General features: G+C 30.4%; 1 protein-coding gene across 1 annotated transcript in view; it reads right to left on the bottom strand.

The window, feature by feature from the left end:
* Positions 1-243: 243 nt before the first annotated feature.
* The window catches only part of LOC107439313 (ankyrin repeat domain-containing protein SOWAHC), a 127,419-nt gene continuing 114,340 nt past the window's right edge, over positions 244-13,322 (bottom strand). Inside the window, exons 12-13 of the mRNA XM_071183008.1 lie at positions 10,702-10,769; positions 244-4,215 (exon numbers count right to left, since the gene is read on the bottom strand). Coding sequence (XP_071039109.1) covers positions 4,146-4,215; positions 10,702-10,769 — 138 coding nt within the window. The 3' untranslated portion in view covers positions 244-4,145. The remainder of the gene's footprint in view (positions 4,216-10,701; positions 10,770-13,322) is intronic.

Here is a 13,322-nt window from a genome sequence, read left to right as displayed (position 1 = left end):
CGAACACTGATGTTTTTCTAAATCTATCCTCAGCAGGTATTAAAATATCGAACAAATATAATAATATCAACGAATAAATTAATATCAAATCGGATATAACAAATATTTCGGGCATTCATCAAAGTGACTATGTGATTGTCGACATTCACCGGTGAAAGTAGACATTCTCTTGATTTCGGTCATTCACAGTAACATATTCAACTATGTATAAGAGAGTTAAACAAAGTTTCATTAATTCATAAGTCATACAAATGGGAACTTTATTAAAAAAATGCTTGTTGGAATTATATTGTAATAAAGTACTTATTGAGCATAGAAAAAAAATGAAGTTTTTTAAAGGATACAATATCACAAAACAGTTTCACAATTCAGTTTCTTGGAATGTCACACATATCACTCATACATGGGATGTGGCGTAATCATCGCCCATAATATATATTTTTAGAGTCCTCGTCAAAAAAGATAATAATAATAATAAAAAATTTTAAAAATTTCATGACTATCACATTTGGTACAACAAATCAAGGTGAGCCAAAGCCTTTTGTTGCAGATTTTTCCAGGACAACATAATTGGTGACCTGGACTGCTAGACCAGATTTTGTAAGCTCGCTCACTAATTACAGGGTGCGTAGCCATATTTTTCAACAAAAAATAAGCACCTTCTAAGTACTTTCAAAGCACTCAAAAAATATCTTTAATCACTTTCCAAAAAAAAATAATAATTCATAATTAGGATCTGTGCAGTAAAAATTATTTTCTTCTATCGTTTAAAAGTTCGCAATTTATGAACATAAATTTAATAAAATTCAAAAACATTTTAAAAAAATGCTACATAATCATGATAAAATAACTAGTTTCTGATAAATACTGCAAGGAAAATTGTGAAAATCGTGAATTTTTTGTAATTTAGAACGACAATCGATACGGCAATGAAAAAAATTTCTTTTTAAAAGATAGAAAATTAAGCACTTTTAACAAACCCCGAATTAAAAAAAGCACCTTTAAGGGCTTTTAAAAAATGTCAATTAAAAATAAGCACCTTTAAGCACTTTTAAAAACGCTAAGCACCCTGAATTAGGATAGAGGAGTGAATACTATCAAAACCAATTTGCTTACGGAAACATGGGATATAGCTGCCAACATGCATCCGGTAGATTTTGCAAAATAAAATAAGCTTCATGATAATTGGTGCATTAATGTACTAAATATTTTACACATAGGGAATTTTAGGGATTTTGAGAATCATCAAAATAGGAAAACTGCAATACAACCCAGTTATGATTAATATTAAATGAACTTCAAATGTTATGCATTATTTTTACTCATAATTTTGAATAGTAATAGGTATTCAATTCATCAAAGATAATAATAAGTTTTTTTTATTAACTTAAAAAGGGAATTCTGAATAAAAAAAAACTAAAAATATTAGAACAAAAAAAGTTTTAAACTGATATCAATAAACGAGGCTTGCTTCATTATAAAATTAGTAATACTTACCAGTAGCTATGTACTAACAATTTACTCTTATCTGTTTTCTCTAGCAATTAAACAAGTTTTGTTGTTGCTGCGCTTCTCAATAATGATTTGTTACATTTTGATAGTTTTTTTTCACTGTCTAAATATTAATTAGCAACTTGTTTATTTTTCAAATTTAATTTTTGACAAGGTCTTAAAAAATGCATATTAAGGTAATTCATTATGGAACATGCAGCATATTAAATTTTACAATAAGAAAAGGAAATGCATCAATTGATACAAACAAAAAGTAGTGAAAGGAAAGCTAATAAAATCTACTACCAAGATAATTCTATGCAAACCTCTATTACCTCACTATTTTACTCAATGAACTTAATATAAGAAAAATTCTATGGATTGGAAAGAAAATTTTAGAACTTAGAACACAAAAATATATTAGCGTTTATCATATATTAGGTTCAACGGCCGGGATAGCCTGGTCGGTAGGGCGCTGGGTCAATGTCCGAGAGCTCGTGGGTTCGAACCCCAACGGCCGAAGACTGTCGACGGGTAGTAAATGGTGATTGCCGAGTCGCAAAGTCCTCCATGTTCCCATAACAAATCAATACCTCTGGGGGTACTGGATTGGAGATCCATTGTTCTCTGATTCAGGTCAAAATTATGATCTGTAGATGAATGAATGAACGTATGAATGGGTGTGTCCTATAAACGGGTGTGACAGAAGTCGAATTCTTGGCCATAGATGGCGCCACTGGAAAACAAGAAGAATCACACACCTCTGCCTAAACAGGCATACGTCCATACATTAGGTTTAAAGAAGATCAGCATATCTTTTTAGTTTACTTTGTTTTGATACAATTTATTTTAAAAAGATAGTTTCAAGGACGAGCAGCCCCAACAACAAAAAATAAAAATCATGCCATTAACTTATAAATTTCATAAACAACTCATAAAAGACAGCATTTATTTTGCGCTCATAAAAATTCTATATATTTAAAACTATTATTAGATTTGAAAATAGGTAAAAGCAAAGCAAAGTAAAAGCAAAGCAAATGTTTGAAAGTAAAAGCAAATGTTTGAAACAAGAGATCACTCATAAGTGAAAGTATAAACATATAACAATGTTAGTTAAAAAAAATTTAAATGCATCATTTTATATACTTACATAATTTAAAGATAATAACAACATAAACAGATATGCAAGTATAGATAAAAACTAAAAACAAAATCTATAAAATATTTATCAGAAAGCTAAACAAAATATTTTGTTTGAATGAATAATTAACTAACTTAAACAAAATAACTTAATCCAAAATACTTTTTATAGTTTCATGTCAAACAAATTCTTGACTAAGAACTATCGCAAATTTTAGGTTTCAAAAGTTAAATTTTTCACATTAAATAATAATAATAATATTTAAAACTTTGAATTAAAGTATTTTGAAAGAGTTTAAGATTAAAATTTATTTTATTTTTTTAAATCAATTGAAGAGTTTCTCTAAAAACATCAATTAAATCAATTGAAGAGTTTCTCTAAAAAACTAGTTCAAATTCATCTATTTTACCACAAGCTGGTATTGGATACTCGAAAACAGAAGCAAAAGTATATTTTTTTAATAAGGAGTCATTGCAAAAATGTAAAAATCTACGTCAGTTTTAGACCTAATATTATGCTTTGCATTTGCAAAACAACTGCTGAATACAATGATTTAAGTTCTGAGAAAAGTGAAAAAGGAATTGTGGAAAAAAAAGTTTAGGCTTGATTTTCTTTCTATTGCTAATGTTATGAATGCTGAAATATAATTTCAAAGAAATGGTAAAACAAAATTTGTTTTTTTAAAAAACCTTATGAAATAGGTAAGAGTTTATCTTACAAAAATGCCAAATATTTAAAAATCTCAATTTTGAATTTTTGGTAGCTTACATTGATTTTCCTATTGCACAGCAGTATACTGTTTTTAAAGTTTTAATGAATACTTTTGATTACTTTACATTGAAAAAAAATTTTCAGCATCATCTAAATCAGCATTCAACAGTGTAATAATAATTATTAATCTTACTTTTTAAGCAATAATTATTAATCAATAATTATAATTATTAATCAGCAATAACAATAATTAATCTTAAAAAATCTAAAAAGAGACGAATGTAAAGTAAAGAATTGAATGGAAAATTTTCAGTGACTGTAACTTATTTACAGTCACTAAAAATTTGAATGCTCGATACTTTTAAGAAAATTTAAAAAAAGTTTTCAAGTTCTATTTTTTCAATTTAATTAAAGCAAAACCTATTTTTTACACCTTTTTTTTTAAAGACATAGACAAGCATAAAAAGTTTAAGAAACGAAAAATAAAGAAAATGCCTCTTAGCTTACAATGCTTTTAAATTCATTTATCTACTTAATTTTTTTAATAATAATAAAAAAAAAAAAGCTTTGCCTAACTACAATTTTAAATCAATGTCATTCAAAACAAAATTACTAAATATTACTTGTTTACATATGAAGAAGAAAAAAAAACATGTATTTTGATGTACCTCTTTCATAGAATACGCTAAATGATAAACAACAAAATAAAATTGCAATAAACAAATCATAACAGTTTTATAATAAAATATATCTCATTTGTGACAAATAAATTTCTAGGAACATTAGTACTGGTACTCTTGTCTTATGGCACAACGCTTGTAGCACTATCAGAATCTGAATCAGGTGACTTCCCCCTCCAATTCTCAGATATCCTGGTGACAAAAAAAATAAATAAATAAATAAATAAATAAAATTATATTATAGGAAGCTACTCACAGTAAGCAAATAGACATATTAACAAATTGCTGACCAGTTAACTCATCTTCGAACTCGCATTTTCTATTTCAATTTACGAAACTCAAGGCCGCGATGGCTTAGTGGTTATAGCGTTCGCCTTCCAATGAGGTGAACATGGTTAGAATCCAGCGATGGCTGGTCAATACGCATCCGCATACGGCTTGCACCGGCCACAGTGTTGACATGAAATAACCTCAGTGATAGACGGATCATAGGTTAGAGTCACTTCGCAGTCAGGCTGCCCATGGGAGGTTCTCGTGACCTTCCTCTCTATGTAACGCAAATGCGGGTTTTGTTCCATCAGAAAGTCCTCCACGAAGGCAAATTTCTCACAACACTTCATCTCGGAGTTCCGGGATGAATAAAAAGAAAATTTCCATTTAGCAGAAAGCGTATCAAAAAAAAAAAAANAAAAAAAAAAAAAAAAAAAAAAAAAAAAAAAAACTTTTGTCTCAACAGCAGAAGAATTAATTTTAAAAATTTTTGCATCTTTAAATCTTGCATTTTGATGGCAGCTCGGAAAATTGTCGTAATAGCGAAGCTGGTTACATCTTTATGTGTAAAAGAGTCATGATTTGAAAATGAAAAATATTTCAAATTTATTCATTTTTCTTGAATGCTCTGTCATCATATAAAATAACACATTTTAGCAAATAATACGCCATTTTTATAACTGTTATTCAAGACGGTCAGGCTAAATTTTGTGTTTACTTTAGCTCAGTGGTCGGAAAAACTACATTTTTTTGTAGTTAACTAAAACTACTTTATTACAATTGTAGTTAACTATAACTTTTTTTTTAATGTAGAGACTACAAACTACTTTTAAAATATAGTTACTACTTCTAGAAGACATACATGCTTTACAGGAGAGCCTATTTCACACCAATGTTCAAAAGGGTTTTGAATAAAAAATTGGCTAAGTCAAGCATGAGAGAGATTTTAATTCATCTTTACATGAGATGGTTAGTTACTCTAAAGCACTTTTTAAGAATTTGTTCTTTTAAGTCTATGCTCTTCTTGACAGTAAACATCGCAAAAAAAAAAAAAAAAAAAAAAAAAAAAAAAAAAAAAAAAAAAAAAAAAACGGGTCACCCTATATAGTTAATACCTAATGATCGGATCTTAACGTTCTAGGACTCAATCTTAATGGTCGGATTTCCAATAATTTCTTTGTTTACAAGATTTCTAATGATAATGAACGAAATAACTTTAAAAAAAGCAACAAATAACTGCTGCCAAAAGACAAAAACTAGCTGATCTGGAGCATCAGACGTAGATCTTATTAAAAGCTTTGCCACAAAGGCATTCTCATTGCGTGCGTTGAAGAACGCGCGAAGGATTTGTACCAATCAGATTCGAAAAATATTTTGTGTTTGAACTTTGCTTCGTTACTAAACTTTAAAAGTAGTTGCCAGAAATCGCTACAAACTATCGTTTTTTGCATCGCACTGCACGCTACATCACTTCTTTTAAGAAGTAGCGCATTACACTACAAACTACGAAAAGAAGCAGCGATAAAATAGTTTCGCTACTTGTGGAGTGTTACGTTGGACCACTGCTTTAGCTCTGTTGGGATGTAAGGAAATAACGCAAAATGTTTACCTGATGAAAAGCACTTTTTTTTAAAAAAAAAACTTATTCCAACACTGCAAAGTGTGAACTCATAAATCTCTCTATATTAAAAAATTGTAAACGCTGCAGCTGTTGATATATTCAAATTATGTTATATTTTTTGTTTTGTAGCAAAAAACTACAAAATTAAAAATAAGAAGCTATGTAGAAAAATCTACTGGGAGAACGACGAATTAAAAAAAAAATGACATTCAAAAAATAGTTTGAGAATTATTATTTGATATACTTGTAGTATAAAATACCATATAGACCGATCTACAGATCGCACAAATGCAATGGCAGAGTTAAATTTTAAGGTGCTGAAAGAACTATTTATGAACATAAACATGTTGTTTTCTTTTCTAAATTATAATTTCTTCGAACGTTAAAGTAATTTTAAGTAACTTTTTCGCTATTCCCCCCCCACACCACCTTTTTTGCTCTAATAATGATTATTTATGCATTGTTGCAGAAAAATTTATCCTTTTCATGATTTTCATTGTATAAGCTCGCACCTGACTTGATGTCAAAAGTTACAAAAAAATAAAGTAAAAAATGAATAAATATATTAAAAAAATGAATGAATATAATAAAAAAATAAGAGAGTGAGAGATTAGAGTTCAAATCTAATCATTTTTAAAAATATAAAAGGCTGAAAAAAAAAACTGTTTTCAATTTGGATTTTTATAAAAGTTCATTGTTGCATATTGTTTACAAATAAAATTACTTCTCATTTGTTACTTTTTATTATGTCGCACTAGATATCTGTACATTTCGTTACCATTAACAAAATGTTCCAACATAAAATTATAATAATTACATATTTATAAAGAAAATTATCTTTTGTTATCGATATCGGCTTTGACAATGATGAATGCGGAGGGACCTAGTGCAGTATTAATAAATTTTTTTTAAAAAAAACTTATAAATTGATTTTTATCATTATCATTTAGGAGGAGAAATGTCGTCAAATTATGGTTAAAGTTAAAAAAATTTTAATTGATTTCGAACATTTGATTGCCGTAAAGAATTCCCACATAAGTTTTGTAGATAGTAAATTTGAATTATAAATTTGAAATATAAAATTAAAATGATTCAGTTACTAATCACCTATTTATAAAACATTATTTAACTTAACAGTACAGCAAGCCGAAAATAATGCTTGAATATTGAAATTGTTTTAAAAATGAGTTGTTTTAAAATGTTACAGCTACAGTGGCGCTCACGTACTTAAGGACTGTGTTTTCAAAATAAATGCGTCATTATATTGGATGAATATTATGTTTTAATCAAGATATCTATAATGACGAATTCTACCTTAGTTGAACTTCAATCCTCAAATAATTCATTCGTGTTCACAAGTGCTTCATAAAAGTTTATTTAAAAAATATAGTATTTTGTTAAGTTTCTTATACTTAAGGACAGTTTGTCTAATCATGAGTTATTGAATGATTACAATCAATTTATCGATCAATGTAAGTGTAATTTACTACATTATCTTTGTTTGAGGCTTTTTTTTTTTAAACAAATTTCAACATTATTAGGAGTAAAGGAAAAAATGTTAGCAATGAACAGAGATGTCGAATAGATACTCTGAGAAAAGAAGGTTTAATCATTAGAGAAATTGGTAGGCGGTTAAAATTATCAAAAACAGCAGTTTTCCAAGCATTGAAATCTATTCAAGTGACCAAAAGTATTGAAAAAGCATGCCGAAAACCACGTCCTCGCAAAACTACCGAACGAGAAGATCGAATTATTCATCGAATTTCTGAAGCTGATAGTCACAAAACCGCCCCGGACATCAGAAAAGAATTCGCTGAATTAACAGGCAAGCACGTAAGCAATAATACCATCAAACGGCTTTTAAATGAGTTTCGGCTTATGGGTCGCGTATGTAGGAAAAAACCGTTGATGTCAAAGAAGAATATAGCAGCTCGATTAGCTTTTGTAAAAAGACACCGAAACTGGACATCGGCTGACTGGAATCGAGTTATATTTACAGACGAATCGACGTTCAACAGAATGGGCTCAGATGGCAAAAGTTATGTGAGGCGTCGAGTCGGTGAAGAATTTAATGTACGGTGTACAAAATCAACTGTAAAACGTAGAAGCGGCTCGGTGATGGAGTGGGGTGCCATGACACGTTCACGATGTGGTCCAATTCACAAAATCAAGACATCATGGATCAGCATGTGTATGTGGACATTATCAAGACCGTTTTTCTGCCGTATTACAGGAAACTTCGCTCAAGAAAACCAATCATGCAAGCCGATAATGATCCAAAGCACACGAGCAAAACTGCGAAGGCCTTCTTGTCAAGCAAGAAAATTGAGGTTTTGCAGTGGCCTTCCCAATTACCAGATCTCAACCCGATCGAGATGCTGTGGATAGATGTGGATAAATATGTGAAACAGCAAAAACCAAAAAATTTAGGTGATTTATGGAAATGTGTCCAAGAAGGCTGGGCAGCTATACCTCCTGAGCGATGTCAAAGATTAATACATTCGATGCCTCGTAGATGTGAAGCAGTAATTGCCACAAAAGGCTTACCGAATTAATACTAGCTCTAAATCTTTATTTTTTGTTACATTTTTTACATTGTTATTAATTTTATTAACGATTAAGAAATATTTAATTTGTTGTCCTTAAGTATGCGGAATGCATATTTTTTCTAAAATGTTGCATAATTTAAGTATAACAGTTAGTTAAATGATTTTCATTGCGAAAATATATTAAAAATAAGTTATTTGCTCCAATACATAATTATCAATTCAATAAACTTATGCTTGAACATTAAATTTTGGATTTTACTTTTCATAAGGACATGTCCTTAAGTACGTGAGCGCCACTGTATTAATAATAAATTAATAAACAGAAAACAATATTTAAATATTGTATGCTAGTAAATTAGAAACTGTATTTAAAAATCGTAAGTTTTTTAAATGCAGTTAATTATTTAAAATATTCTTAATTATTTAAAACATTGTTAATTTTTTAAAGCATTCTTATAAAACATTCCCCTCAAAGTTTTGTAAATTGCAAATTCAAGCTACAAAATTAAAATTTGTCAACTGATAATTATTTATTTATTTATAAAAAATAATTTAACAATATTGCAAACAACACTCAAACATTGTAATTTGTTCTAAACATTGTCAATTTTTACAAAAAATCGGATTTAAAAATTTAAAACAAATCGGAAGCAATGCCTAAATATTGTAATTTTTTAAAAAATTAGTTGCTTCAAAATATTCCAGCTATTAATAATAAATTAGTAAACTGAAAACAATACTTAAATATTGTATGCTAGTAAATTAGAAACTGTATTTAAATATCGTAATATTTTTAATCGCAGTTAATTATTTAAAATATTGTTAGTTATTTAAAACATTGTTAATTCTTTTAGGCATTGTTATAAAACATTCCCCTCAAAGTTTTGTCAATCGTAAATTTAAGCTACAAAATTAAAATTTGTCGACTGAAAATTATTTATTTCTTTACAAAAAATAATTGAACAATATTGTAAATTGTAAACAATATTCAAACATTGTTATTTGTTCTAAACATTGTTAGTTTTTTTAAAAACACTTCCACCAAAGTTTCTAAGACAGTCAATTTAAACTACAAAATCAAACTGACTCAACTGGTAATTACCATTTTTTTTATTTTTTTATTTATTAATTTCTTTTTCTTTTTGGAAAACTTAAAATCTTTCCAAAAAGAAGATATCTTCATTAAAAATATCAACTTAAGCCGTTGCGTTTTTGACGTGTATTAAATACACATTTATTAAGGTTAAGTAGAAAGAAAAACAGAAAATTATTGAAAAGCGCTTTAGTTTCAGACTCCAGTTTTTTCTTCTTTTTTTGTTCACGTTCTTAAAATGGAGAAGCCCTGACGGCTGACAAAATGAAAGCTGTCAAACAAATTTTTCTTTTTAATCAAAACGCTAGAAGACAGGCCTCATTAATCACTCCTAAGAAGTAAAAATAATGAAGATAACCTCTATCTCTAGGAAGACCAACTACATTTCCTACACATGAAAAAAAAATATTGTAGTTAAATATAAGATTTTTTTTTTCTGAAAATATAAATTAAAAAAAATAATAGATCGCGCTTTTAATGACGTAAAGTTTATAAAATAAAAATTATCTATCAATTTTATCATGACTTCATTAATCACGAAATTTTTACTAATTTTAAAGAATTATTTTTATTTATTTTTTCTAAATTGAAATGAGAAAATAAATGTATTGAAGCCACTGCCGAAACTCTATTCTATTAAATCTGCTCGAATTCCCATTTGGGATGAATGAAAAATTTATAAAAATCTAATACAATATATAATAACCAGGGGGCTAGGCCCCCAGTTCGCTGCTGATCACCAACCCCGATGATTGGTCCGCAATAATTGGCCTTTCTTGGCAGAAAACAGTTTTTCTGCTAAAGTTAAAATTATTCACTTAAAGTTAAAATTACTAAAAAGAGTTCTGTTTGCTTACGCTTGTGCCTCCACTTCCCACGTCCTAATATTATTATTTATTAGTATTATAAATATTTAGATCTATTGGTGAACAGAAGTAATTTTTATAAGTAATCATTTTTTTAAAATAATATTTATATTGTTATAACATTCTATTGTTCAAACAAATATGATGAGTTTACAACCGTAATTAATAATTCGCTTACCAAACGGGCAGATATATTAAATATTATTTTTGCTTGCATCTCATTGTGCATGAAGCAGATCGTTAAGTTCTAAATCAACAGTATATTAATGTTATTCTTACCCAATAATATCTCTCCGAGACTTCTTTTTCTTTGGGAAAGTCTTTGGTGGGGGCATGAGATTAACCACCTGAAAAAAGAAAAAAATAATTCTGATAAACGAACTCTGATGATGGAACGAAATAACTGGGCAAGCTTTACTGTCGCTTAAAGAGTATCTCAAAGTTCAAGTTTCAACACAAGATTTGAAGCTCGCACAATATTTGAATTTAGCGCCATTTGCATAAAAAAAGTGGCCAGTGAAAAGAACAAGACAATGAAACAGCTGACAGTTCAGGGTTATTAAAAATAGAACGCTTAACGAATGGAGCACTAACCGCTTTTTAATTATCGAGTAATACTTTGAGAGTTGTTGGGTCGTTTCCTAGTCACGCGTGAATTTCCGCTTAGGTGATCAAAATTGGCTGCCCAGATCATACTATTGAACGCGGTGTGACCTTAATAGGGTTCTACGTGCCCATCACCATCCTCACCTTGAAAATGGAAGTTGAGAGCTGTGTCAATGAAATTTGGCCACACTTTTGCAAAATGAAATTTAGAACTTCGACAAAGGAAGCGTATAAGATATCTTATATCTGTCGTTGAACAGCCGACCCAATTTCGGGTTTACGACTACTAATGTTCAACTTGTAATGAGCATTGTAATTTTGAACCAATCCAGAAGACAAGGAAACTCCTGGATCAGTACCCCCAGAGGTATTGATTTGTTATGGGAACATGGAGGACTTTGCGACTCGATAGATTTAACGTGCATCAGTCACCATTTACTACACGGGGACTCATCGGCCGCGCCTGAGATCGAACCCACGAACTCTTGGACATGGGCCCAGTTCCCGTACCAAGCAGACTATACCGACCCCTAAGCATGTAAGATATTAAAATTTCGCAGGCTATCCACTCGGTCCAGGCATAAACCAATATTTTACAGCAAAAATTTTACATTGTTAAATTCCAACTCAGGCACAAAAAATAACACAAAATAAATTTGTAAAGAATTTTACAATAAGTTTTAAAGGTGTGAAATTTGACAACAGCTTTAATTGCGATTGAATTGCATCATGAATAGCAAGTCATGAATTGACAAGTGTCCTAATGAACAGGGAAACAAACTCGCAGAATAAAAATAAAAAAAATTCAAGGAATCAATGTAAACTAGGCATCAGGACTTTCAAGAAAGAAAAAAAAAACGAGTGAAAAAATATTCGCTAAGTAATTTTACAGCATTTTTTTCCTACCGAGATGCTGAATAAATAAATTCTCAAAATCTTTCACAAATGCAAAATGTTGGAATTATAACGAACAGCAAATTGAAAATGAAAAAGTCATTTTGAATCAATACACTCGAGTCTGAACTTTCGGGGAGATAAATAATGCACTTTTAACAAAACTAAGAAAGGAGCCGTTAATGGCTCAGGGGATAGAGCCTTCCTATGCCATGAATCGGGTTTAAATCCCAGCGATGGCTGGTAGATACGAATTCCGCATCCGTCTCGCACCGATCACAGTGCTGACGTTAAATATCCTCAGAGGTAGACGGATTAGAGTCTCCTCGCCCTCAGGCAAACCGTGGGAGGTTTTCCTCTCCATGTAACGCAAATGAGGGTGAGTTCTATATAAAAAAGCAGTCGACGAAGGCAAATTTCACCCAAAACTTGATCCATGATTTTCCTTGTCTTCTGGATCGGGTTCAAAATGACTAGGCTACGGAGTTGGTAGTCGTAAACCCAAAAAATTGGGTCGGCTGTTCAACGACGGTTGTGAAATAAAAACTAACAAAGAATTTCGAAGAACCAGGATTTTCTATTAATTTTGCACTAAGGTAAAAAAATCTTCGGAGTATGCCGTTATAAGTTTAACTGAGTTGCAGCAGTGCAGGGTAAGCTACTATACTCACCTGACAACGCATCCTACTTGGACTCCCCAAGCACCCCTCCCCCAATATACAGTCCCCGGAAAAATTATTAGACGCACTAAATTAGACAATATATAATATTTATTATATCGGCTATTAAATTAGTACATTATTATAATTAGACGAAATTATTTGACGCACTGTTGCTTTTTAATAATTATATGTTTCGCACAAGTTTATATGCAATATTCTCATATTTATACATGCATGTAATGGGTTTTTATTCAGGAGATTTTTTATATATTTCCTATTTGTATTTATTTTTAACCTATTGCATTACAACGTAAATCAAAGCGTAAAAGAACGTTAAAAGTAAAAAATAAAGCTGCATAGTATGACCTGATAATTAAGATTTTACATAGAACCATATAGTGCGTCTAATAATTTGGCCAGGGAGGACTGTATATGTATATATATACACAGTCCAGTCACATTAATGTGACCACCACCTACTTTCGACGTCAACGTGAAATAACCAATCACAGAGTGCAGGTGGCAGCACATTACAGTGTAGTGTATATATTGGATGTCCTAGGGCATCGAAAAGCCTTTCAGTCGTTGGCGCAATGCAGAAATGTAGCGATTTATCCGACTTCCAAAAGGGCATGATTATTGGCTTTCGGGCCAAGGGTGGAAGCATTTCGGAAACGACTGATTTTGTGAACTGTTCGCGTGCCGCCGTGATAAAAGTATACCGTGCATGGCAAAATG

The sequence above is a fragment of the Parasteatoda tepidariorum genome, chromosome 7 (assembly GCF_043381705.1).
Source record: "Parasteatoda tepidariorum isolate YZ-2023 chromosome 7, CAS_Ptep_4.0, whole genome shotgun sequence".
NCBI lineage: Eukaryota > Metazoa > Arthropoda > Arachnida > Araneae > Theridiidae > Parasteatoda > Parasteatoda tepidariorum.
This window is presented reverse-complemented; position numbering and strand designations above follow the sequence as displayed.